Raw genomic sequence first — 27,111 nt, 5'->3', positions numbered from 1 at the left:
CCCGTCTCTGTTACGGAATTTCTTCGTCAAGAAACCGACGTATCGACAGACTCAGGCTTCTTGTTGGTCTGGTTACTAATGGAATATGGTGCCTTACTACTACTAACTAACAGAGGTGTTGTTGCTCACTAACTGCACTAGTAGTAACTATGTCTATATAAGGCAGTTGTATCCGGAATAAAGCTCCATTTTATGTTATATCTACTACTATTACTAGTGTTGTTAGAGCCTCCTTTGCCCTTGCCTTAACCGCTCTTAATAAGTTAATGTTGCCCTTCTGCTCGTATTTATATTATATAATATCTTCCTTATCGTCGAATACATAGCTAGGTAGTCTATACTAGCTTCTAAGGCAGTTACAGGCCTTAATAATGTCCGCTTAAAGTAGTAACCGACGATATCCTATTAAGTCTCTTCCTACTAAGAAGGCTCGTTTATCCTTATCGCTTATAATTAGAATAGCTAGTATGTCGAAGGCAAACCGAGACAGCTCTAGCTTATTAAACCGCCGGTTAAACTACTATTATAAGACGTCGAGAGGCTGTTATTCTATATCTTATATATAGTCGGTAGAGAGGTAATTGTCGAGGGGATCGATGCGTACGAAGGTAGTAGGCTTGCGGCGTTTAAAGTCTCGAAGATAGTCGTAAAGGTCGTCGCTCTCGTAAGCGGTACGTACGGCGGTAGAGGTAGTAGAAGGGGTAGTAGATAGCTCGGTACGGCGATAATCGCTTATCTAGAGGTCCTTTACGAGGGTGCGAACCTACTAGATATAGCCCTATTGTTTATTAGTGCTATAGAGCTATTAATCCTTAAACTAGCCTATCTTTAGCGTTAGATTAAGGACGATAGTAGCATATACTATAGGTGTCTCGTCTATAAGGGACTAATACTTCTTAGCCTTAAGCTATATATAGTCGTAATAGCTCGAGAGGTAGGAGAACCTCTTATCTACGAGCGCCTCGTCCTTAAACTTAGTCGAGAACTTAGAGGTGTAGTCGAGCGTAAACTATAAGGTCGGATACTACTCGAAGAGGTGCTTACGGTTGCCCTAAGTAGTTATTATTATAAGCTCGAATACCTAAAGGGCATTATAAAGGCGGTTAATTTGTTACTAGTCGTTCGGAGTAAGGGTGTTCTCGCGGATGCTCTTATCGGCTCTATTAAGCCGGCAGAATTCGATAAGGCGTTCTTTAATAGTCTAGGCTCGGCCGAGCATATAGTAGAAGGAGTTCTAGCGCGTAGAGTTGTCTTAGATAAGCTATAAGGGTGTTATTAGTTAAAGGAAGAAGGTATGTATTTAGAAGTTAGTATTCTTAGCGCGGAGTGCGGCTCTACGGTAGCTCCCTAGCGTATAGGGGAGCTAATTAGTGCAGCCGCTAGTAGAATTTCGGCGCTTCCCGCATAGCTCGAGCTCTACTAGCGTTAAATCTTAAGATTTTTAAAACATTTACTTACCTTTAAATTATTAAACATTACCGCGTTACTACCGCACCGCACCTCTATAAACGACTCTATCCTCTACGTCGACGCTCTAATCTATTTAATTATATTATGTAGCTTACCGACTACTCTACGACTACGCTAGAACGCCTCGACCGCCTCTAGAGCGCCCTTCTTAGCCTACCGCTCTAATTCCTTTATCGCTTTACTACTACCCTTACCTAATAATATAGCCTTAGCAATAAGGTTTATAATATAGCTAAGGTAGCGGAGGCGTCTTCCCTTACGCTAGTTTGTAGACCGGTAAGGATATAGGTGCTTTAGAACTACGTCGATTATAGGGCTATTGTTAGAGCTATTAATAATCGGCTATAAAGTATCCGGTGCGCTTCTCGAGTCCGTATTCCTTAATAACCGCTAGTAGTATAGCTCTAATATTAATACTAGTATGCTCGCCGAGCATCCTTCTAAAGGTAAGCCTCTTAGTCCTCCTTTTGCCGCTCTTATCGATAAAATAAGCGCTTATACTAAAGATCGAATAGCTATTCGGACTCGTCTAGCTATCGAACGATATATGTACGCTACTTAGTGCACTCGCTAACTCCTCCTTTAACACTACCTTCCGAGCCTAATACTTAGCTATAACCTACCCTCGAATAGTCGACGCCGTACGAGGAAGATAGCCTACGAGGCCCTTGTTTATAAAGGATATAAGAGCTCGGAAGTACTCGTTCTCGAGTATATAGAAGGCGATATAGTAATATATAATCTACCTTACTAGTAAGTGCTTAAAGCGCTCTACGCTCTTGTTCGTTACTACGGACATTATCGTAGCTACTATACTAGCTTTTAATAAGGAAGGCTTATTCTCCTTCTTTACTATACAGCCTTCCTGACGGCCGAACAGACTGCACCTTCACGCGGTGGCCGTCGTAAGTACCTTCCTCGGAAGGGAAACTAAGACAGTCTGGAAGAAACCTCCTCGAAAATCTCTCGAATCCGCCGAAATCCTTCTTGAAATCCCTCCTCGAAAAACCTCTCGAATCCGCCCGAAATCCTTCTCGAAATCCGCCTCGAAATACAAGCTACAACAGAACAACAGCACGATTCGAACGAACAGCTCTCTACGCTACGAACGAGAAGAAGAAGAAGAAGAAGAGGCAGTCCACTCTGTCCTATACGCGCATCTCCTCGAAATCCAAACCGAACCGCACCTCTTTCTTCCTCGTAGAGATTCGGGTCCTCTACACGGCGGATAAGTGCACTTTAAAGAGCTAGAGTACAGTAGAACTACAACTCTGCGATTAACCTGCGTTGTCGTAGATAGAACTGCTACTACGATACCACAAAGGCATATTAAGGACAAGAGAAGACAGCGAGTTAGATAGCTGCTTGCGCATCCGCATCTGCGTCGCTCCTGCACTGCTTTTTGCACTGTAATGCATTTCCTCTTTCTCTTTCGAATTCGCAGCGTGCGTGCGAAGCGGAAGGATCCGCTGAAAATTCTGCAAAAAGCTTAGCGCGAAAATTCTGCAGCCTTGGGCCGCAGCAACACTCGTTTGATTTCCTTTGTCTCGCATTTGTTTAAAGTCCTTTAGCATTACCTTAGGCACGGGGTTTCCCCTAAGGTTAAAGAATACCGAAGAATTTGATTGTAAATAGATCTACTGCCTTGCCCTTAGGGCAAGGCCGTCCTACATAGTCTTGGACTCCGAAAGGACGTAAATGGAACAAACAAACAAACAAACAAACAAACAATATACAGCCTTCCTTATCGATGCTATAGACCTTTAGTATATATGTTAATAGCCCTTAGTTTCTATTTAACACCGGCAGCTCTTGCTTCTTCCTTATATCCTTATAGAGGTAGCAATAGTAGTAAGAGGGCCCTTACGGACTAACTAACTACTTACTACGCTTCTAGATCTTACTCCTTCTCTTACGGATATCCTTCTTCGGTGCAAACTCGAGCTACTATATATAACTTACGCTATCTAGGGTAATATAATTAGGTAGGGTAGCCTTATCGTATTTAGGGTTTATAGGGTTAAGGATATAGATGTTGCCGGAGCCGGTAGACGAGGTTATTAGCTATGTAAGCGGCATTAAAGAGGTAGAACAATAGATACAACAGTAGGTAGAAGAAGTAGTAGAAGAAGTAGTAGAAGTTAAGAGGTATATACGCGTAAACGCGTTACAAAAGGAGGTGTACTGTTTTTATACATTCCGTTAATTCTATTAGCTCGGAGGCACTTCCGGCTAGTTACTAACGATAGCATAGCTTACACTACTACTAACTAAAAGGCCAGTAACCTCTAACTACACCAACCGGTAACTACACTAACTATAACTAGCCACTAAGTCCACTACACCAACAAGAAGCCTGGACAGACTACATCCAACAAACTAACCATTCCAACCCGGGAACCAACAATTCATAATGACTGGTGATCTTTGTTTCTCGATTCGTTGTTGTAGGCCTAGCTTTGTCTTTGCAAGGGACTTCGTATAAACCTAGAGGCTGTCTCAGCTGTCAATCTCGGAGAGGTGCTAGACTGCTACATAGTTCCATTGGCTGTATTGACTACAAGGTCTCAGGCCTGTCGACAGTCGCACCACCGGACGCATGCAGTCCATCACCAGCGAGGCCGTACGGGAAGGCCACAAGAACTATAGGCTCCTCACTCCCGCCGTCGTTCAGTCTTGCTTCTTTTCTCCAACGAAACCTCCACCAACAAAGTCACCGACCAACTGAAGAAAAATCAACCAACCAAACGACCAACCCTCTCCATCAGCAGCCGCCCAAAATGAAGATCTCCGCAGTCATCACCGCCATCGTCGTCGGCATCTTCGCCGAGACCGCCTTCGCCGGCGTACGTCTCCTCCCTCCACCCATCCCGTGCCGCACCTACCACGATTGCAAATGCGCCAGCCTCGTCTTGCCAGTCTGGTGAGCCTCTCCCCTCCTCCGGGACATGTTACACACACACACACACACGCACAAACGAATGATGGGAAGGCTAACTCTCGAGGTTTGCTCGCGCACAGCCGCAACGGACAATGCGAATGTTGGTGATTGGATCGCCGGTCTGCTCGACTTGGCGAAGTTGCCGGCGACGAACGCGTGGGTTTGTTTTGAGACAAGCAGGGTGTTTGTTCAGTTTCGTCGTCTTCTTGGCGGAGATGGTGGTGGTGTGGTGTGGATGAAGGAGGATATTGTTTGGGCTTTGGGACAGTCGTTACCGCGTGGAGGGAATGTTTGGGTTCTGTTGTTTGGTTTCAACTTCTTCTGGGGGTGACTTGCGATTTCGTGTCGATTCCGCCATCTGACAATGAGAATTTGGGCCTTTCGCGCATCGCATCGCATCGCAGTCTTGTTGTTCTTCGTCGAACGTAATAGCCACCTCATTCATACAAACGCTCGTGTGACATTTCCCGGTGTCGGCTGTTCAGCCTATTCTTTGATTGCTCCAGGGCAATTTGCCACCACTGTGCAACCGTCCGTCACATTACAAGAAAGAGAAGAAGCCCAAAACACCTCTCCTCCCCATCAACAATCCTCAAACCTGCCCAACTCCCCGCTCACCATCCAACCCGCCCATCTTCCCCTCTTGTCTCACCCCACTCCCATCCTGATGATCTTCAACCTATCTGTATGCCGCTGAAGTCGGTGTGGTGGCAAGCACCGGCCTGGCTTCGCTGCCGAAGGGTCTGAGGACAATGCGGCTACTTCGGCCATTTCGTTCTTACGATTTTCAAATATCGAATATCGACGATACGATACTTAGCGGAGGGTAAGATACCCCGTGCGAGAACGGTCCCGGTATTACTTTTGTCGAAATATGTCGTCTTTGTACTTTATTAGCCTCGGAGGGCAAATCGAGCAAAACTATATAGCGGGTATAGGCCGTAGGTATCGACTAAGGACCTTTTAGAATTGATAGATAGGTACTTAAATAGATTATCTAGAACAACCCGCGAGCGATTTGCGATATCTAGTATACGAAAAAAGTTGTATTAGAAAACACACAAGTTTTGGGCTTTTTCGTAAGACGAAAAGAACCGAAAGGACCGCTTTGTCCTCAGGCGCTTTGCGAAAGCCGACCCTCCGCACTAATCCCAAAACAGAAGTAATGTTAAGAAGGAAGGCAGGCTTAAAATCTTAAAGCGACGGAGAAGGAGGTAGATCTTCAACACTACACACAATCCCCTCCCTCCCCCGGAAAAGAAAAAAAAAACACCCCATCACTACTCCTCACACACACACCACACACACCCCGTATTCGGGATCCTGAACACACTTCGTTCCTACCCCTCCTTTCTCCCCCTTTTCCACCTCCGGCGCTCCAGAAAAAAGTCCAAGTGGAGGAGTCGGACGTCATCTGTGAGGTGGTTGGGGCGGGGCAGGTGTAGGCCGAGCAGGTACCGTAGGGGGCGCTGTGAGAGGGATGGATGGTTAGAGAGGGTGGAAGGGAGGAGGGGAGGCGAGTCGTACCCGTTGGGATTGGTGATGCTGGAGTCAGTCACCTGGTGGAAAGATCAGTAACACGACGAAAGCGAAATGGCATCAATCCACCCCAGTGAAAAAACCGCACAAAAACAGCGAAATTCTGCGTCCCAGAAGAAGACGCGGGTGTTGTAAGTAAGCGGCATTCAGCGGCTTGAATACCTTACGCTTGGAGACTTTGGGTCGCGGAACTGCTGCCCGGCAGATTTTTATTTTTCCATCAGCATCACAATCGAACGGCTTGTGCGGGAAATCTGATGTTAGAGACGGCGCTCACCATCCCGGTTGGGAAGGGTTCTTGCTCTTTGTGTTTGAAGTCGCAGGGTCGAGAGTTGCGGTCGTGAGGGTGGTGAGGAGGAGGAGGAGGGCGATGGAGAGGGAGGTGGTAGGTGTGAGAGGTGCATTGTTGCTGATTGATGGAAGGAGAGCTGGTGATGGCGGTTTCAGGGATGAAGTGGAAGGGAATGTTCGAGAGGTGCGACGGAGAGGTGGGAGATATATCTATTCTCTTTTTCTCCAAGGCGGAGCGGGTAATACCTCGCCTGTGGTGGCATCACAGAGGTTTTTCGTGTAGACAGCAGGCAGAGCACATGTTGTGTCGTCCATGGAGGGGGAGATTGCAAGACTCGACAGCATCGTCCACAGCATCCAGGAGGTCGTTTCGGAAGAAATTGAGCCGGGTCGAAAGGACATCACTTCCGCTCGTTGACAGCTTGCCCACGAGGGTATGGAGGGTGAATTGAACATGGAAATCATGTTCACCGAACCTGGCGCCCGGGACCGGGCAGTTCGGCGGTCTGCTGGTTGGTGTTACACTGTGCAATCTATGCGAGGCAGAACCAAGTTTCAGAAACGGGCGGAAGCTGGGATCATCGGAAGAAGTTTTCTGGAGAACGATGGAAGATCTTGTGGATCTAGCAATGTGTGATGGATCAGGAGTCTCGGATTGATGTCTTTCTCTTTCCAGAGACCTATCTTTCTAGACCGTGCTGTCAGCGGCTTTGTATTTCCCGCCTGAAGTTTTCTGAACTCCTCACTCAAACTACCTCCCCCCTCACCCACTTCTGCACCCTCCTCCACACAACATCACTATTCCTCTCCATAAACATCAAATGTCCATTCCCCTCAATCCCTTCTTTCGCCAACTCCACATGCTCCGTCCGTTCCACCCCCGCCTGCTTCAAAAACGCCGCCGTACAATAATCATACGGAGCGTGATAACTCGCTTCGCCCGTTACGATCAATACCGGCTTGGAGGCCAAATTCGGCAGCTGTCTCGGACTTGGGGATTCGGCTTGCAGAATACAGGGGATCGTGGAGTTATCCGCATTTGCCACGGGAGGAGGGTAGGTCTGCCGGATGAGCTCGGAAGGGCTGGAGATGGGAGGGGAGTAGGTGAGTGGTATGTCGGTGAGGCCGTAGGGGCGAGTGTCGCGAGTGGAGAAGACGGCGTCTTGAAAGGGCGGGCCAGTGGGTTCGATGAGGATGATTGCCTTGGTGAGAGCGGGTCGTGCGTCGGCGATGAGGAGGGGCATGAGGGTTCCCTGACTGTGGCCGAAGAGGATGACTGGTTCGCCGATGCGGTCGAGGAGTGAGGCGCCGGCGGTTTGCACGGTGGATTGCTGGTAAGTTGCGTTGTTGATGAATTGCACGTTGGAAGAGTAGAAGGCGTCGAAGACGGGGCTGCCCATGCGGCCGGAGTCGGGCCATTGGGTGTGGAGTTTTGCTTGCGGCCAGAGGTTGTAGTCTTGCACGGCTGTGAAGCGTTGTTGGATGAGTTCGGCGGAGTAGGTTGATGGGAGGGGACGGCCTGCGCCGGGTGCCCAGGGTGAACGCCCGCGGAAGGTCTGGTCGACGATGTAGACGGTGTGTCCGTCGGAGAGGTAGTTTGATGCCCAGCCTGTTCCGCCGTCGGGTTTGTTGAGGAAGTTTGTGCCGGTTTGAGCTTGGCCGTGGATCATGACGATGGGAGGGAGGGAGGATTGGGTGGACTGGAAGGACTGGAGCTTCTCGACGTACATCTGGTTGCTGTAGATGTGGCCGCCGGCGCCGTCGTCGACATAGCTGCCGCCGACGTAGAAGTAGTCGCGGTAGTAGGGTGTTTCTTGGGAGTCTTGTTGGTAGGGTGATGTTGACCAGGCTGTGCTGGCGAGGCTCGAGGCCAGAACGAGAGTCTTGAAAATAGCCATGTTGAAGATCGTCGGAGCTTGAGGTAGGCCGCAGGAAGGGCAATGCCTTGAAAAGTCCTTGATATACGCTTTTGCCACTTCGGCAAGAGGATCTGAATTGCCTGGAATATCTCTTTTCGGACAAGTGGTATCTGTGTTCGATCAGACAGGGATGTTCTTCGTGTTAAAGACCCAAATTTTCCGAATGCGGCAGGAGTGAGGCTGTCTCACATGAAAAAGTATCCACCACGCAGCTGCCACGCGGGATGAAAAGTAAAAGCATTGACAAGGACAGTGAAGTCAATGATAAAAGTTCAGGCGGATGAATTCGCCATTCCCCTGTGCGGTAAAGAGTTGGAAGGATTTCTCGGCGTGACGCTCGCTTGCAGGAAGTTGTGATCGCCGGGCTTGCATAGAGGCGTCTTGGGGCGTCAATAGTCGTCAAAGGTTCCATCAATATGTCCTCATCACTTTGATGGATGATGTTCTGTGAAAAGTCAACGGGCATACTCGATTCCTTCCAATTTTCCACGACAGAATGTCTCAACTCAGGACATCACTCCTCATGACCAGATGCAGACTCCTCGACACAACAACAGCATTTCAGGCGGCAAGGCATCTCTCTCTTCCTCTTGAGTCGAAACACGCAGAGGCGTACCGAGACCTTCGCTTCGGGAGGATCACGAAGGTTTACCCAAGCAAGAAGCCGAGGGATCGTGGATCGTCATATCATCGAAGGGACTTTTTTTGCCCTGTGATGATGGTCGTGCCACTCTCGAGTCTCGACTCCCACTCACACCTCGGACATGCCACTCAATCTTTGCGTCCTGCTTTCCGCCAGCAACATGTCCATTTCCGGACGAGATATGCGCCGCCGACAGCAGCATCAACAGTTTACATGACCAGACTACAATCTCACCTCTGAGAAGAGGCCACACTCCTCACGCCGCCCGCCCCTCGTCCCTCCAGGCCAGGATGCCCAACACCACCCTAATAGTCCACCACACCTTCTCCGCCCTCGCCATCCTCATCAACCTCACCCGCCTCCTCACCCGACACTTCGTCTTCCACTCCCTCGAACTCCCCGACCTCTGGGTTCTTCTCGCAATCCTCTGCGCCGCAACCCGGGACGCTCTCATCCACGTCGTGCTAACATGGGGAACCAACAACATCTCCCCTTCCGCACGCTCACACATCGACTTCACGTCCGGAGAAGTCTACCGCCGCACGATCGGGAGTAAATTCGCCATTGCCAATCGTCCGGTGTACAACTCCTACCTCTGGCTGCTGAAATTGGTACTTCTGGACTTCTTCTGCCGCCACTTCCACCCGACCAAACGCGCGAAGAAACTCATCTGGTGGACCTACGGCACCACTTTCTTCGCCACCTGGCTCGCCGCCTTAGTCGTCGGATTCACAGAATGCGATCCCTTCCCCCTCTACTGGCAAGTCCTCCCCGCTCCCGGAAAATGCGTAGAAGCGCAAACCCAACTCATCGTGCTCGGGGTACTGAACATCTTCACCGACATAATGCTTCTCCTCCTCCCGCTCCCCACCCTGCTATCCCTCCAAACGCCCTGGAAGAGAAAACTCCGCCTCCTCATGATCTGCACGTTGGGCATCTTCATCGTGGCCATCACGGTGATACGCTTGCCTATCAACGCGTTGAATGCGACGGTGCAGTCGAATCGAACGGTGTGGGCGAGTACGGAGTTGTTGACGGCGGGGATTGTGGCGAATGCGCCGACGCTGTATGGGGCTGTGAGGAAGTGGAGATTGAGGGATGGGGTGGAGGGTGTGGTGGGAGGGAGAGGGGTGGGGTTGGTTACGTTTGGGAGTGCGGGGGAGGAGGGGATGGTGAGGGAGGAGGCGGAGAGGAGAAAAGGGAGGACGGGGGATGAGGATTTAATGTTGAGGACGGAGGATCGGTTGTGGAGGGATGGGGAGGGGGAGGGAGGGGATGGGAAGAGTCCGGGTGAGAGTCGGGGGAGTGAATGAAGATGTTCGTTTGCCTGACCTGAGATCCTGGTGATCCAGACATCTGCGTTGCTCGTCCTTCGTCCCGACATCAACTGACGAATCCGGGATGCCGAAGACGCTCCTCGGAGCGCATCTCCGGCCAAGGTCCGTATGCCATTGGCCTTCATCATGCTCGAGAAGAAATCCATTTTCTCACAAACGATATGTCATTGGCTTCCTAGTGACCAGCATACGTGCTCGAACGAAGTATAACTACTATAAACCAAGTGGGTGTAGCTGACCTCACAGCGCTAAAACCATCACCGACGAATCAAACTCCACTATCCAACCACACGCTCTCTCCTCCAACCTCTACTCCAGCCTAATTTGTATTCTCCAGTCTACATTTCGCCAGAATCGCCACGGACCTCCGCTTCCACCAAACCGGCTCCGTTTTCAGCTGCTTCCTTGCCGACGATCTACATGCAAAACGCCACAACAGGAAGGAAAACCGATGACCAAAACCCCGCAAAAGAACGCTACGCTACGCTAAGACAAGCGACCTCCGACCTTCCCTTCTAGGCATGTGCCAACTGCACGTGTGTGTCGGCTTATCTCAAATGTTGGAAAGTTGTAGGGTAGTGTAACCATCTCTACCGGTGTAATAAGTATAAACCATTCCCTGGTTCCTGCTTTTCCTACACTCCACACCAACTTCACGACCGTCTACGTCTACCAACCATGCGTCTCCCGCTAGTCCTCGCCCTCCCCCTCCCAGGTGTCCTAGCTTGGGGTAAGTCAAGTCCTCCGCAGCCACATCCACAACCCCCGCAAAAGCGTCTTCGAATCCTCTCAAACCCCGCCGAGTCCCCAAACCTTCACCATCCAAGCATCCACTAACCCTTCTTCGATGTCAAGGCAACCTCGGCCACCAAACAATCGCCCACCTAGCCTCCACCCTCATCCACCCCTCCACCACAACATGGGCGCAGACCATCCTCAACGACACCTCAGAAGCCTACCTCGCCACGATATCCACCTGGGCGGACACCTACCGCCGCACCGCCGAGGGAGCCTTCTCCGCTCCATTTCACTATATCGACGCGAATGATGATCCGCCGCGGAGTTGTGGGGTGGATTTTGAGAGGGATTGTTTGGGGGAGGTGAGTCTGCATCGATGTTCGAATGGGAGGGAATTGGATGGGGGAATTTTTAGCTGACGCGGGAGGTTTTTCGGTTGGTAGGGATGTGTCGTCTCCGCGATTGCGAATTATACACGTCGGGTGATGGCCGCGGACGTGTTGGATGCGAAGGAGGTAGACTATGCACTGCGGTGGATCGTGCATTTTGTCGGAGACATCACCCAACCCCTGCACGACGAAGCGGTCGAAATCGGCGGAAACGGCATCAACGTCACATTCTCCGGCCGAAAGACAAATCTCCACGCTTCCTGGGACACTGCTATCCCTGAGCAGCTGCGCGGGGGATACACCCTCGCCGACGCGAAAGCTTGGGCGGAAAACCTCACCGCCGAGCTTGCACCTCGGGGTAAATTCGGCAGAGTGAAGGAAGGGTGGGTGAAGGGGATGAACGTGGATGACCCAAAGGAGACGGCGATGATTTGGGCGAAGGATGGGAATTCGTTTGTTTGTGATACGGTGATACCGGAGGGGGTGGAGGGGGTGGAAGGGGAGGAGTTGTTTCCGGCGTATTATGAGGGGGTGGTGGATGTGGTTGAGATGCAGATTGCTAAGGGGGGGTATCGGTTGGCGAAGTGGTTGGATGGGATTGCTGAGAGTGTGGAGGGGAAGAAGGGGAGGAAGGGGGTGAAGAAGGATGGTCCGGGTCCGAAGGCGCCTGGGAAGGGGAAAGGGCTGGGTCCGAAGAGGAGTGTGGAGGAGAGTGTGGAGGAGGAGTGGGATTTGAGTGGGAGGGATTTGTTGCCTGAGGGAGCTGGTGTGCGTGGGTTGTTGTCGCCGGCGCAGAGGAGGAGGGAGGCGGTGTTGGGGAGTGGGGATTGTGGGTGTAGGCATTAAGAGGGCTGAAGGGAGGTGGAAGGTTGTGAGGAGGACGTAGAGAAAGACGATATACAGTATACATCCCACGCTTGTCCACGAAGACAGGCGTGCAGTAGAGACTCGCTCACACTATTCTCGGCTTGGTGTATTCAAACGCAAGAGACAACACAGCAGAGGATTACGTCGTTCGATCAAGACGAATGTACGGGACTTCTTTAGACACAAAGCAAGCCAGTTCCTACAGGTTCGGAGTGAACGGCGACCTGTTCTGACGGGACCTACGCTTGCTTTCAAGGGTGTCGCAGTTCCCGATATCAAGCAAGCTGACTGGTATCGGTGCCTCTCTGGTCCTGGAGCGTGATCCTTGGTGGCAAGAGCAAGTTTCATCACTCACTGTTCGCGTTTGACCCATTTCGTTCCGTCCCAACGAATGCCGTCTGGAACCGTGGCAGTGTATTGCCACAAGTCCCATTTCCGTCCATCCCAAAATTTGTACATGTTGGCTGAGCCATCATACGCCCAGCCGGGAGGGACTGTGCCAGGCTGCTTGTCTTGCTGACTCAATCGGCTGCCAGTATTCTCGTGTCGGCTTGAAGATGCAGTCGCTGTTGGTCCGCCCGTCGCAAGTACCTCGACTCCGCTAGCCGTCACTCTCAGCCGTGGAAGCTTTTTATCCGAGAACACGACGGTTCCGTCTGGGTATGCGTGGTAGGAAGTGACTCTGTTCCGATTCTTGACGCTTCCTTTGCCAATAGCACCAGACACGTGAAGTGGGTCGCTTCCAGTCGGGTGAGGATTGCCACTTTCCACCGTCAGCTATATCGATGGTTCTGTTCTGCGATACTCACTTGACCACGGCGCTGTCTACTCGGTCCTTCAATTCAGGAACATGCTCCACCGCTGCTTCCACCGCAGCGGTTGCCCAAGCGACGTTCTCCGTAGTTCCGATGAGCTTCCACTTCAAAGTCTTTGCCAGTCGCTTGGAAGACGAGAAAAATCTTGACATGTTAGGTCACCAGACGATCGAATGGAAGTTGTGTATCGGAGAGCGTCTGATGTAAAAGTTGGGTCCGGCTTGCGTCTCCTTGAAGAAAAAGAGCATCGGCGATGAAACTCTAAGCGCCGGCGTGATTGCGACATGGACACAAAGCGGGCGCAGCAGTCATCGGTGTGCTTGCGGGTGTGATTGAGACGCTGTTCACTCATGAAGCAGATAAGTCCAGCCAGAGGTGGCTTGCTAGTTCTGCAGCTCCAGGCCTCTCCTCGGGGTTCCAAGTGAGCATTTTGCCGATGAGGTCAACAAAGCCCGCCCTGTCTTTTGCATCCATAAAGCAAGCTAAATCTTGCAGGCTTTGAGGTAATGGCACAAGCTGTGGATGTAAAAAGGCACCTGCAAACTGTCAGCAGCGGCTACTAATTTTACGCGACGTTGCGATGCATCTGCAAAACACACCAGTTTCATAGCTGAAGTGAGGACCCTTGTAGTATGAAGAGGCATCATCACAAAGCTCGCCGTCATCATTCTCGACAGCTGGCGACCATTTCCACCCATTGTGCGATTGCTGTCTTATAAGCGTTGCGTCTGGCGGGCCAAGGATGGATGACATTTGCGCTAGGTGTCTTTTCGCATCGTAATTGCCACGCGGAGAGAATATCCGAGTGAACAAATCGACGCCGCTTGCAAGATTCCAGAGCTATACCACATGTCAGCTACACGGACTTCTTCCTGAGTAAAGGTTGACCGACTACGTTGCCTAGGTTCCATATATCTGCGCTGCTGGACCATCCCCAGCCGAGGAGCACCTCTGGCGCACGATATGCGTTCGGCTGAATGGGGTGAGCGCCGGCACTGGCGTGCACAGCTAGTCCGAAGTCTGCGATGGTAGGGACCGAAGTGTATGCTCGCAGTGGACCGAAATCGCTGCACGACTGATATACTCGCCTGACGGAGTCATCTTTGAACATCATCTTGGAGTGCTGAAGCTGCCGCGCCGCGTCACGCAAGACAGACGTATCTTCGAATTTCATGAGGATGTTGTCCAGCTTGAGGTCTGGTTGATCAGCACAGGACTAGCAACGATCGAAGCATGCATACCTGTATGAATGATGTTGCATTCTGAATGAAGAAAGTCCAAGGCAGTAAGAAGAAGCTTTGAGTAGACCTTCAAGATGGGTATGGGTATGCCACCTGTGAACCTTCGTCGGTAGACCTCGAGCGTTTCTCGGAGGGGCTCGTGTACAAGGCAGAGATGCGTCCCATCTGCTGAGACATGCAAAAAGCTGTCCTTGATCCTTCTCACGAGTTCGAATCCCCGATGCGCGCGATCTGCGGTCGATACGCGTTTTTGCAAAGCCATCTCCTGCTCAATTGACTCCCGATCGACGTCGCAGTTGTTGAACTTGATGGAGACATATTGCGGTGATTGCCAGAAACGCCGGTGCAAGTCTTCGGCCAGCCACACGGTGGATGAGCAGCCCCATCCAAGCTTTGAAATGACAGAATATCGACCATCGGCCACGACGTCGCCAGGGTTAATCTGACAGAAGTGCTTGGGATAGTAGTCCGGTGCGCGCTCCTCCTCGAAAGGCCGGTCGATGTGAGGAAGCCTCGTGAGCGTAGCCACCGTTCTTTTACCGATCCCGACAGAGGGTAGCAAGGCTGTTGCGCGCTTCAAGCAGCAGAGCATGTCTCAAAAACACGAGATACTGCGAGACTTGGCTGCGCATTGATGGTGATGCAGTTGGTAATAATAATTCTGTAGGAGTTTAAGTGTGACTGCAATAGAGTTTACTATTCCGGAGTGGCACCGAGCGCTTAGTCAGCTGCCAAGAGTACCTTACCGTCTTATCTTTTCCACTCCTTCTACTACATTTTTATATAAACATTAACACCCTCCGTCTTACTTACTCTACTCTATTACTATAAAGAATTAGTAGTAAGTAGGAAATACTACTCTAGGTATAAGGCAATTTTGCAACCTAGCTAGATTCCGTATTATAAAAAATGCTATCTTAACTACGCCTTCTAATACTTTTAGATATAAAGTTATATTAGCTTATATTAACTTATATTATATAATATTAATTATATAGTTAGCTAATAGCGCTCTCGTCTTCGAGCTTCTATAACTCTATAGAGTAGAAAAAGCTAGAGAAGATTACGTTTATAATACGCTTAGAATAAAGAATCTCGTTACCTTACTAGAGATAGTAAAGTAATTTAGACGATATCCTATATACATATACTTCAACTAAAACTTAACTTTAATATTTATTCTAGAATACTAACGCAGAAACGCGCTAACGGGCTTTTCGAATTTCCGGAATTTGGCTCGAAGCTTCAGCCACAAGTGACGTGACGCCAGCTCGACCCCAAAGAGCAGCGTCAACCTACGTCCATCTTATCTCACTCTCTCTTACTCTTACTCTCCCACGAACCACGGCACGATCACTTCTCGACCACGGCTCTCTCGACCATTTGCACCTGACATTGTCTCGGCTGCATTCACCGCAAGACTTTTCACGCGCACTTCGACTCCTCTCTCACCACCTCGACTCATACAAATGCCTCGCTTTGGCCGCACAACATCACCATCGACGCTGCCACCACAAGTACCCTGGGAACGACACGCTCTTTCTCCGACGTAACGAGAGAATTACTCTCCACGACCTACAATTACCTCCTCGCTCTTTGAGCAGACAATCGCAAGACATGACCGACAGCGCGAACGATTCCGCTCCGCCCACCGCGGGCAAGGGTCAGCAGCGCACACCGCCGCAAGGCCAGAAGCGCCGCAATCGCAAAAACACCAACAACAACAATGCCAACAATCACACTGCGAAGCCCTCCGACGGCGCAGTCTCAGACGGTGCACTCATCAACAGCGCGCAATCATCACAAAAGAGCGCCCACAGACAAAGGCAGAGTGTCGCAATACCAGTCCCCAATCACCAGGACAATGCGACAAGGAAAGCCAGCGCACAGAAGACACGGAATATCTCAGCAGGAGCAGCACTACAACCCAACACTCCCGCCAAAGAGCAAGCCTACGCCGGTCCAACCTTTCAAGCCTCACCCGCCGCCTCTGCGCTACCCGTCCCCAAATTCTTCTCCAGATCCGTGCCAAATGTTGCAGTCCAACCCTCACTACAAGGCCGCATGGCAGGCGAGAAGACTCCCGAATCGAACTCGTCATCCCCTGAATCCGACGCCGTGTCGCCGGTGCCTCCCTCTCGACAAATGCAACGCTCACCACTGGACCTATTCTTCAAAGCCGACCGCGCGGAAAAGGAGAAGTCGCGGAGTAACAGTGAGACCTTGTCACCAGCAGCAGCAGCTCGTTTGCCACAACAACCAGCCACCATGCCACGAAACTCCCACGCTCATCCTGGTCGCAGCATCTTCCTCCAAGAACTCGACGGCGATGATCTCCCCAGTCCGCGGACGAACCCTCCCTCCGCAGGCCCACATTTCGACAGAGCGCATTCGTCGCCTGGCAATCCTACCGGCAACACCGACGATCAACGCCAGATTTCCACTCAAAACCTAAAAGATCTCCTCTTCAACACCGCCGCGTCCGCCTCAACATCCTCTCCCATAGCAAATTCTCCACGAAGCATGTACAACCACCCCTCCAGTACACCAAATCCTCACTCCCCAGTCTCAAACTTCAACTCCCCGTCGCCATTCCACAACGGGTACGGACATGACGGCATCTACAACCCGACCACGCCGCAGTCTCAACCGCACCAACAATCGCAATACAATAATCCGAATAATGCTAATGCGAACGGGAATGGAAATGCGAATTACCACTACGGCAACCGCAATCTCTCTCCGCTCTTCAAGGCCGCGGCGAGGGAGACGCCTCCGAGGCCTTCGAGTTTAAGACGGGAGATTGGGAGTCCTGGGTATGGTAATGAGAATGGCGTGAACGGGCATGGAAATGGGAATGGGGTGGCGAGGGAGTACTTGGACCAGCAGATTCGAGCGTCGGCGCCGCCGGAGTTGCCGGAATTTGGATTCAGGCCGCAGAGTGGTGGTGCTGTGGGAGGGAATGGAGGGCAGGTGAATGGTGGAGGAGGGGCAGGCAATGGCGGGGTACAAGGCCAGGGAAAGGGAGGGCAGGATTTGAGGGTGATGGAAGATGATTTGCGAAGGATATTGAAGTTGAATGTTGCTGGGTAGAATTTTGGGAGGAGCAGAGATTTGAGATTGGGAAGGGAGGGCGTTGTTGGGAGATTGATCGAGATGAGGGCTTGAGGGTGGTGGAGGAAGATGGTATGACTTTGGCCGATCATGGTGATGCTTGTGGGCTTGTCATTGGAGCTGGACTTGATGGAGCCGCCAAATGGGGGGCGGACGATGTGCCGCGCTGGCGAGATGCAGCGAGAGAGGTGTACAGGATGGTGGTGATTGCAGACGATCGCTGATGAGAAAAAGATAGTCCGCCGTTCAAAGAAGACTATGGACAAGCACAAGGTTTCGTCGATCCTTTTTTCGTGCGATGATAGTTTTGAGGTCGTACGTGCAACGTACAGACAAGCTTTGAGGGCGGCACGGTGGTACGCCTTGTGGAACTGGCCGGCAGAAGCGGCGTGGGTTTTGGCACTGTAGGATGGTTGGGGTGAGGTGCGTAGAGAGGCACAAGATCGCCACGATGATAACTCGGGAAGGTGGGACTTACGGCTTTGAGGACTGACTGATGAGCAGACTCTGCGACGAAGAGTTTACTGATCCACAATTGCAGGCCGACCATGTCTGCAGAACCACCCTCCGCCTTTTCCTTCATACCTCAAATTGGACCATACCGTACGCTGCCCATGCGATCGAAGTTACCTTCGTGCTCACCGATAACTTCGGTCAGTTCAACGCTACGGTCTTCGCGGAGTTTCTCTCGATTCCGGATCTCCGTTGCTGCTGGCGTTGTTGCGGGAATTGCACTCCGACGTGCCGGAGTCCGCTTGTATGGACACAGAGCTGTCGATCATCAAGCTGTTGCTACCGAGTGAGGTCGTGCGACCCACGGAGTTAGTGTCCGACCCCTGCTGGTCGCTGGAATATCGGAGATCGCAGGGTACCGTTGGGGCGACCGCCAGCGCTTGCTTGAGCTGGCGTACTTTCAGTGCCGGAGGCCGCGTGAGGATGCTGGCACGAGGCGTCTGCTGTCCGTGTTATCAATGTGCCGGGCTCCGCTTGCATGGCCACAAGAGGGCCAATCACTGTTGTACAGATCCCGAGCCCAGTATGCCAGGCTAGAAATCAGTAGGTGTTACCTCCTGACTCGCAGGATGATCGAAAGTGGCAGGTTGCTCAAGAGTGACTGCCAGCGCTTCTGCGGCGTACTGACTTGCCGGATGCCGATTATGGATGCAAACACGAAGCAGCTACTCTCCTAGCAGCGAACAAGCGAAGTCATCATATATCGACCGCTCTGCCCACCCGGCCACTCTCTCCTTACAAGCATCACCACCACCCACCATCCACCTACCAACCCCCATCCGCAATGGCAACCACAACGACTCAAGACTGGGCCCCCCACGACCCCCTCCCCCGACCCCTCAGCCAACCCCCTCTCCCAACAACCACCCGGCCCATCTCCAAAACCTTCACCACAGGTTGGCAGATCCCCATGCACCACCCCGATCCACCCCAAGACCTCCGCATCCCCCGCTCCACCCTCGAGAAAATCTACCTCAACCCTCCCACGGACGTGAAAGGCGAGTTTCGGAATACTTTCGCGAATCCGACGCCTCTTGGACTCGTGGGGTTTTTGGTCGCTACGGTTCCGATGAGTCTCAGTTTGATGGGATTACATGGTGGTAATGGAGGGGGAGGGGGGCAGGCGACTGTGTAAGTGCCCAAAACCCACCACCCTACCCTACGGTGCTGACGCTTGGTGGGTGGTGGCAGGGCTTTCGGCCTCTTCTTCGGCGGCGTGCTCCAACTCCTCTCCTGCCTAATGGAGTGGATCCTCGGCAACACTTTTTCCTTCCTCGTCTTTGGCTCTTTCGGAGCCGCGTGGACGGCGTTGTCGTGCTCCAATTTACCCGCTTTCGATGCGATGGGCTCCTACCTTACCGGAGCGAATACGCCGGAGGAAATCGCGAGGGGAAAAGCGGCGTTTTCGGCGGATTTCGGTACGTTCCAACGTCTTGATGAAGAGGGGAGGTGACGCTGACGATCGGGGATAGCATTCGGCCTCGCCACCTTCGCTTTATTGGTGCTCACATTCGCCCTCTGCTCTCTGCGCACGAATCTCGTGTTCTTCATCACTTTCCTGCTCGCTACCGCCGCAATTTCGTTGTTGGCGGGTTCCTACTGGGCACTCGCTCTCGAAGCCGCCCACACAGCGGCAGAAATGCAGCGAGCGACGGGCGTGATTCTGTTCACGTGCTGTGTGTTGGCGTGGTATTTGCTCGTGGCGAATTTGTTGGAGGTGTTGGAGTTTGGATGGGAGTTGCCGGTTGGGGATTTGAGTGGGAGGTTTGGTGGAGGGAAGAGGGAGGGGAAGAGGGAGTGGAGGGATCGGTCGAGGAGTGTGTGAGTGAGGGAAGGATGTGGGAGGAGGAGGAGGGAGGAGGGTTGGAAGGATCAGGCCTGAAGATTGAAGAAGCGTGCAATTGGACGGTGGTTGTCAGACGAGTTCATTGTTTGATGTTCTGCAGAAAGAGGCAGCATGCAGAAGAGGAGATTTGAAAACGAACTCGATGCGCGAAGTTCCTCCACTGTGCCATGACGAGTGAGTGCGCACCCATGATGAACACTTCCCAAATCCAAGGACCAAGAAGCGAAGTAAAGCTCTGACCAACACCGAAATCGCCCTCGCAACAACAAAAACCTTCCCAAAGCCGTCAAAGCGATTGCCAGTCGGAATGGATGGCAGCATCGAATGCCGTCCACATGTTTGGCGACCTGGACCGGATTCCGAGTTGCGATCAATGCGTCGTGGCCGGGCCGGTCAGAAACATTTGCAGGTTTCCTGGACGCTGCGCGCAAAATGTCTCCGAGTCTGTCTCTATTATAAGTCTGTGTATTCGACACATACTAAGTGAAAAGGCAAGTCGTACCGTTCTAGCGAGAGTTAGGCGATCCCGGAATCGGCCAGCCGCTAATAGCACTTACACATTCCTTCTAAGCTATGCGCGATGTCGATGTTAGCATCTATCGTGTCTATATATTGCTTACGACGGGAGGGCAGTCTTACTAGTATGCTAATTTCCCACCCTTGCATTTATAGTCGGTAGTGTACGTGCACTACGATTTACGCAATGTTAGCAAAACGGACACGGGAAGGAAGGATGCTAAGGGAGGTAAAGACGTACCCCTTAGGCTTCCGGGACGAAAAGGCCGACGGTAATAGTAACGACCGCTACGATAGTAGTAGTAAACTTCATTATCGGTTAATTTGTGTAGAAGAGCTTAAGTGTTAGACAAGTAGTGTTTCGATCAATTTGTCGAGTAAAGTCTAGGAAAGAAAGATGAAGAGGAAGGAATTCTGGGAGCTTATATACCCTTCTAGTTCCTGATCTGCCTCGCTCGAGGTTAAGTTACTGTTACATAGTACGAGAGCTATCGAAAGGCCACGTCTCCATGGACAGGGAAGTCGGAATTGTCCGCCACCAAAGAAGCTCACCTGTTCGCGGTCCGAAATGAAGCGCAAGGGCAGATCCTGTTAGCCTCCTGAGATGTACAACAGTCCTCGTGTTCAAAAACACCAAAAACCTCGCTTAGGTTTACTTGAACCCTTGAAGCCTTAGGCACCGTTTTACTTAAAGGCTCGTTATTATTACATAACTCGCTCGTTTTAGTTAGTCTATATAGCTTAAGGGCCTTCGCCCTTATAAATTAGTATTATTCTTTTCCGCTTTTTAATTATCTAGTAGCTAAGAGCACTTAAGGCGGCTCCTTAGCCGTCTTACCGGCTAGCTCTGCTACTTAAGGGTTAGAGCTAGCCGGATGCTCGATTTATTGCCTATTTAATTAAACTAGCTTAAAACGACTCTAGTTTAAGACCTCCTTAGACCTATAGACTATACCGGACTTTCTACTTGGACTATACACCTAACTAGAAGTACCGGGTTTTCTATAGCTAGGGGTCCTATATATAGCGATTTACTCGGCGGTGCTATATGTGCTAGATTGCTAACTTCTACTTAAACGTTAACGCAAAACTCGTTTTGCCTTAAGTTTAAGACTTAAAGTATAGAATTACCGCACTTAAAACTAGTTACCTAAACACTTAAAGCGCGCTATGTTTAAATACGACAATAGCTAGAGCTACCTAGCCGCTTAAGGAACTACAAGGAGGAAGTTATAACCCTTTAAGTTACCGGAAGCAACAATAACAATAACTTAATTTAGTTCGATTAACAACCTATCCTACTAAGATAAGATATCCGTTACTAGCTAAGCCGAAGGAACTACAGAGCTTCCTTCCTCCTACGACTTAAACCTAACAGTCGCTAAAGGAGAAAGGCTTAAGGAAGATAGGGAAGGCTATCTAAGCCTAATTAGCGAATTTAATCGCATTAAGGAACGAGGTAGCGATATAGGGGCGGTACTATCTACTACTGCTCGTCTCTTCCCTAAAGGAGATCCTTAGACGGATCCCCTAGCTCTACTTAGAACTAATGTTACCTTCCGAACTCCTACTTAACTAAGCCGACCTGCTACTACGAATATAGGCTTAGGCCCTACTCGTTTTAGCGAGTATGTAGCCGCCTTAAGGGAGATAGAGGAACATATTAATCGACTTAAAGCGGACGCTGTCCGACTTTAGGCCGAGAACGCCCGCTTGTCCTAGGAGCCTGTTCGAGCAGGATCTGCTAACAGGCTTATCCGGGGACTAAGCGAGCTAGGAGCCGTACAGTTTAAGCTATCCCTATATCGAGGAGATAACCCTAGACACGGCTTAAGTAACGATAAGGGACTAAGTCGTCCCTATCGCTATACGTCTAGAACACTAGGTAGGGATACAACTCCCCTTAATTCCTTAGATACTTTTATTAAGGCTTCCGTCCGGGCACTAGAACTATACTAGGGAGACACTCGAAATAACGCTGCTAATATCTAGGTTAGGTCTATAGAGCGTTACTTAAGGTCTTAGATTGCCCTAAGATAAAGGGGTATCCGCCTATCCGAAGCTAACCTTATCGAATTAGTAGGTAGCTAAATGCAGCGTAACGCCCTTGCTTAGTAGGAGGAATAGGAAGAGACTTATAGGCTTAAAATTATCGAGGGAACCTATACCCTTAACTTAATGCTCGGCAACCTCGTCTCCTATTTCTAAGATTATTATTACTAAGAGAAGCTCTAGAGATAATACTAAGCTCTTAAGCAAATAGGAGGTATTATTACCTTCTATTATAAAATCCTCTTTATAGCTCGTATACTTAAGCTAAGGCCTAATAACTTCTCTAATGCTACTATCTTCTTTAATAGGCTTAAGCTGTCGATTCGAGCGGAGCTTATTCGACATAAGCTTACCCCTTAAAAGGCTAGACTACAGGAGATTATAGACTAGGCTTAAGCTATCGACGTAGCTAACTAGGAGGTTATAGATTCTTAAAGGGGCCTAAGAATAGATGCCCCTGCCTTTAAGGAAAACCGTAATACTCTTACTAGGAAGGCTTTTAAACTAAGAAAGGTAAATAAGACTACTATAGAGTATGTTACCGCTGCCCTTAAATATATAGCTAACGACAACAGCTCTAAGCTACCGGCTTAGGAGTATTCCTTAAAGTGCTATAACTACGGAGTCGCCGGACACACCTAGTATCGCTATTAGAAGAAGCTTAAGCTAGACTTGTAGAAGAAGCAGGACGACTATAACAGACGTAAGGGGGGCTTAAGCAAGCCGATAAAAAAATAGATAGCGACTTAGATGCTAAGAATTCTAAGTCGTCTGTTGCGTCGCCCTTATTGCTTAGGATCCCTCCTAATGCTTAACTTAACTACCTTAACGCTATAGGACCAAACCTTTTAGTTGCCTCTGGACGCTTAGGTTTAAGTAAGCATTCTGTTAAGGCTAAGTTCCTATTCGATACTAGGGCTACGCGTATATACGTCTTACGAACGATCGCGGACTAGTTTCCGGAGGCTTAAGTAGCTATAGATTCCTAGACCGTAGTTCTACCTAACGGCACAGTAATAGAGACAACCCTTAGGGTTAAGCTGCCTTACTAGCTACGTAACTTTAAGGGGGAAATTACTGCCCGAGTGCTTAATCTCGCTAATTACGAGGTAATCCTTAGCCTTAAATAGTTTAGGCAATACTGCCTGACTATTAATTTCTTTACGAACAAGGTGTACCTATACGACAACAGTGTTAAGTATGCTATACTATACTCTAGATACGCTCCTAACTTAAGGAGCGTTCTAGTAGATAAGGACCTCTATTCCCTTAAGGAACTAGAGGATTTACTTAACGTTAATCCCGATATGCTCTTATATCTCTTAAATATAGATAAATACTAGGAGCGGCAATAGGAGAGGGAACGCGATCCTAAGGACGACCCTATGTCCCTTAAGGAAGACGACGTTCCTCCTCCCTTAAGTAAGGAACCCAGCTTAAACCGCATTATCCTAGATAACAGGGATCTATTTAGATCTTCCTTGCCTAACAAGCTACCGAAGGACCGGTTTATTATACATTTAATCGACACTAGGGACTACAAGCCGATTAATTAACAGCCTTACTAGCTATCTTATACCTAATCGCTTAAACAGGAGTCTTAAATTAAGGAACTCTAGAAGCGTAGGTTAATTAACAAATCCTAATCGGCTTAGGGAAGCCCTGTGTTACTTATACCTAAGCTAGGGGGGAAATAGCGAATGTGCGTTAATTTCAGGGCTCTAAATAACGCTACTGTTAAGGATAGATTCCCCCTACCTCGGATTTCCGACTACTTAGATGCATTTTATAGTTTAAGGTACTTTACTAAGATTAACTTAACCTCCGGGTTCTGGCAATTAAAGGTAAAGGAAGAGGACTAGCACAAGACAGCGTTTAACACTTGCTAGGGCAAATACTACTTTAAGGTAATGCCCTTCGGCCTATATAATATACCGGCAAGCTTCTAGAGCTTAATAAACGAAGCTCTAAGAAAGCACCTTTATAAGACATGTATAGTTTACTTAGACGATATCGTGATTTTCTCTAAGACCCTAGAGGAACACGAAGTCTACTTAAAGGAAGTCCTAGATGTCCTGCGGTCTTAAGAGCTATATTACTCCCCTAAGAAATGTTATATTAGGGTTAAGGAATTCGACTTCTGTAGACATCGAGTAAGCTATAATTAAGTTAGGCCTATAAAGGATAAGATCTCTATCGTTAGAGATTAGCTATAGCCGACTAACGCGTAAGAAGTGCAGCAGTTTATTAGGCTAGCTTCCTTCTACCGTAAGTACGTTAGAGACTTTGCTAGGCATGCTGCTCCGCTATTAGACCTCCTTAAGGAAGATAACTTGCTACTGCGTGCTAAGAAGAAGCGCCCTATTAAGTAAACTGCCTAGTGCACTATCGCTTTTGCGAAGCTTAAGGAAGCCCTGTATAGCGAGCTAGTGCTAATTATGCCGGATACTAAGAAACCCTTTATTATTAAAACGGATGCAAGTAAGTAGGCGCTTAGTATAGTCCTATATTAAGCTAACTCCGATAGGAAATTGCATCTAGTTGCTTTCGAGGGCCGCAAGCTGCAAGGGGCAGAACTAAACTATCCGGTATACGAGAAGGAGCTCCTTACTATTAAGGAAGCCCTTCGAAAATAGAACTACTATATCGACAATAGGACTAAGACTTAAGTAATTACAGATTACTACAGCCTGCAGTACCTAAAAACCTTAAAGACTCTAACTAAACAACTTGCATGCTAGATTAAGGAGTTTTAAGCTTACAACATTAACATCCGCTACCGCAAGGGGAGTAAGGCTATAGTCCCTAATGCCCTCTCCCGCCGGCCGGACTTAATAGAAGGTACCCTAGCTAATATAGCCGGGGAGGGTTCTATATAGCCTAGGGATTAATTACTTAAACCCGCGGACTTCTTAACCGCTTTGCCTCGCTCCTTTAAGGAGAACGCTACAAGGGGGACGATTATATAAGGATTCTCCGAGCGTAAGGTAGTTAATAGAGTAATCTATTTTAAAACTATAGGGGAGATGCCCGAGAACAAGAAGCTAAGCCGCTTAATTAAAAAGAAGGTGTTAGATCTTGTCCTTAAGGACGACCTCCTGTATTATCGCGAGGCTAATAGAAGCCTTATACCCTATATAGATCCGGAATTCTAATAGGACTTCCTTAAACGCTGCTATAATAACTATAGGCACTTCGCACTGCCCGGCGTCTATAGCATTCTTCGAGCGAGGGGCTAGTAGTAGTTACTTAAACAGGATGTTTATAACTATGCTTCTACTTGCCCTTAGTATTAAGCTACGAAGAAGAAGTCCCGGAGTCCCCTGCAGGAGCCGCGATTCTACTAAGCTAATTCTAAGCTTAAGCTATTTAAGCGCTAGGCGATTAATGTTGTCGGTCTAATACCTATTATACTTAATAGTAACAAGTACATTATTACAGCCGTAGATTATGCTACTAGTTAGCCGGTTGCAAGGGCTACCTCGAATTAAGAAACCGAGACGGTCGCTCGCTTTATTTAAGAAGAGATCTATACGAACTTTAGACCCCTAAGGGAAGTCCTTAGTAATAATAGATCGAACTTTATAAGCAAGGCGTTTAATATCCTTATAGATACCCTTTAAGCTAACTATAGGCTAACGACGCCCTACTACCCCCGCACAAACAGGAAGGTTAAAGCCTTAAACAGTATTCTCGGCCGGATCCTTTCTAAAATGTGCTATAGTAAAAGTGTACACGCTTAGGACTTATACCTTCCTAAGGCGCTGTATTTAAGTCGAATCCGGGCCTAGTCCGGTTGTAGATATAGCCTGTTTTTCCTCTTGTTCGGCTAGCAACCCCGAATACTTAAGGATTATCCGTACCTGCGTCCGATGTAGCTTAAGCCCGAGGATCCTAAATCTAGGCATTAAGTAATGCAGAACGCTAGGACGATTGCTGTAGAAAAGCTGCTTGCGAAAGTAGTAAGAGCTAGCGCTATTAGTAGATATACCTTTAAGGAAACTAATAGCAAGTTTATCGAGGGAGACTTTGTTCTTGTCTTAAATAAGACTAAGACGAAGCTCTAACCGACCTTCGTAGGCCCCTTTAAGGTAATTAAGCGGAGCTAGCTTAGTATATATACCTTAGAGTCCTACGACGGTTCTATAGTTAAGCATTAAGTATATAGTAATCGCCTAATCCGCGCTAACTGCACTAGTTTTAGGGACTAGCAGAAGCGCTGTAGACAGGAGATTTTACTTAAGGCCGCCGGCTAGGAGTTTAAGGACTCCTTGCGTAATAATCTTACACTTAATCTACGCTTAAGTTTCTCTACTCTAGCAACTATTCCTAAACAGAAGTAGGACAAGTTGTCTTTATAGCAGCTTAAACGGTTAGGAGCCCTTTAATTCCTTTTAGGGGAGGGCAAACCTTTAGATTCCTTAAAAACTAACGATTAGCTAAAGTTTTAGCACAAGCTTAAACTCGCTACTAATAAGATCCGAAGGAAGTATAAGGATGTTTTACGCGCGAATCGAGACAATACTAAGGAGGTAGAGAAACTTAAGGCTACTCTCGAAAAGAAACGTCTTAGGGAGCTAAAGAAGTTAGCACCCTTAAGTTAGCCGGTTATATATCCGGTAAATGTAGTAGCAATATTAAGGGAAGACGCTTAAGTTAACCCTATTATAGCAACTATTCCTGTCTCTACAGAGCCTATTATAGAAGAAACGGAAGAGGAACTACTTGTAATCCCTTCCGAGCTTTAGGAGACTCTACTTAAACCCTAAGGGGAGTCGGGTAATAACGAGGATACTATTGTAGTTGTGCCCTGTCGACGACTACCCTAGAACACAAGGGAAGCTCCTCGTAATCCTACGGTATAGCTACGAAGGAATCTA

At 49.2% G+C, this 27,111-nt stretch overlaps 6 protein-coding genes across 6 annotated transcripts; 4 read left to right on the top strand and 2 right to left on the bottom strand.

Annotated features, from left to right (window-relative positions):
• Positions 1 to 4,043: 4,043 nt before the first annotated feature.
• On the top strand, positions 4,044 to 4,736 carry MYCGRDRAFT_105351 (uncharacterized protein; the record flags this gene model as incomplete). Its single annotated transcript, XM_003850447.1, has 2 exons — positions 4,044 to 4,393; positions 4,492 to 4,736. The coding sequence occupies 2 exons, from the start codon at positions 4,367 to 4,369 to the stop codon at positions 4,648 to 4,650; spliced, it is 186 nt and encodes a 61-aa protein (XP_003850495.1).
• Positions 4,737 to 6,223: 1,487 nt separating this feature from the next.
• On the bottom strand, positions 6,224 to 8,371 carry MYCGRDRAFT_110349 (uncharacterized protein; the record flags this gene model as incomplete). Its single annotated transcript, XM_003849871.1, has 2 exons — positions 6,224 to 6,451; positions 7,009 to 8,371. The coding sequence occupies 2 exons, from the start codon at positions 8,137 to 8,139 to the stop codon at positions 6,224 to 6,226; spliced, it is 1,359 nt and encodes a 452-aa protein (XP_003849919.1).
• A 722-nt stretch (positions 8,372 to 9,093) lies between these two features.
• MYCGRDRAFT_94962 (uncharacterized protein) lies at positions 9,094 to 10,116 on the top strand (the record flags this gene model as incomplete). The annotated part of the gene is made up of 1 exon (XM_003850448.1): positions 9,094 to 10,116. One exon carries the CDS (start codon positions 9,094 to 9,096, stop codon positions 10,114 to 10,116), a length of 1,023 nt encoding a protein of 340 aa, XP_003850496.1.
• A 678-nt stretch (positions 10,117 to 10,794) lies between these two features.
• MYCGRDRAFT_110348 (uncharacterized protein) lies at positions 10,795 to 12,211 on the top strand (the record flags this gene model as incomplete). Its single annotated transcript, XM_003850449.1, has 4 exons — positions 10,795 to 10,870; positions 10,996 to 11,240; positions 11,322 to 12,096; positions 12,171 to 12,211. The coding sequence occupies 4 exons, from the start codon at positions 10,819 to 10,821 to the stop codon at positions 12,209 to 12,211; spliced, it is 1,113 nt and encodes a 370-aa protein (XP_003850497.1).
• Positions 12,212 to 13,297: 1,086 nt separating this feature from the next.
• Positions 13,298 to 14,782, bottom strand: MYCGRDRAFT_46302 (uncharacterized protein; the record flags this gene model as incomplete). The annotated part of the gene is made up of 4 exons (XM_003849870.1): positions 13,298 to 13,485; positions 13,549 to 13,789; positions 13,842 to 14,146; positions 14,191 to 14,782. The coding sequence occupies 4 exons, from the start codon at positions 14,780 to 14,782 to the stop codon at positions 13,298 to 13,300; spliced, it is 1,326 nt and encodes a 441-aa protein (XP_003849918.1).
• A 3,945-nt stretch (positions 14,783 to 18,727) lies between these two features.
• MYCGRDRAFT_87039 (uncharacterized protein) lies at positions 18,728 to 19,642 on the top strand (the record flags this gene model as incomplete). Its single annotated transcript, XM_003850450.1, has 3 exons — positions 18,728 to 18,948; positions 19,009 to 19,235; positions 19,290 to 19,642. 3 exons carry the CDS (start codon positions 18,728 to 18,730, stop codon positions 19,640 to 19,642), a joined length of 801 nt encoding a protein of 266 aa, XP_003850498.1.
• Between the last annotated feature and the right edge of the window lie 7,469 nt (positions 19,643 to 27,111).

The sequence above is a fragment of the Zymoseptoria tritici genome, chromosome 8, assembly GCF_000219625.1.
Source record: "Zymoseptoria tritici IPO323 chromosome 8, whole genome shotgun sequence".
NCBI classification, from domain to species: Eukaryota; Fungi; Ascomycota; class Dothideomycetes; order Mycosphaerellales; family Mycosphaerellaceae; genus Zymoseptoria; species Zymoseptoria tritici.
Note: the sequence above shows the minus strand (reverse complement) of the source record. Positions and strands in the feature narration are given on the sequence as shown.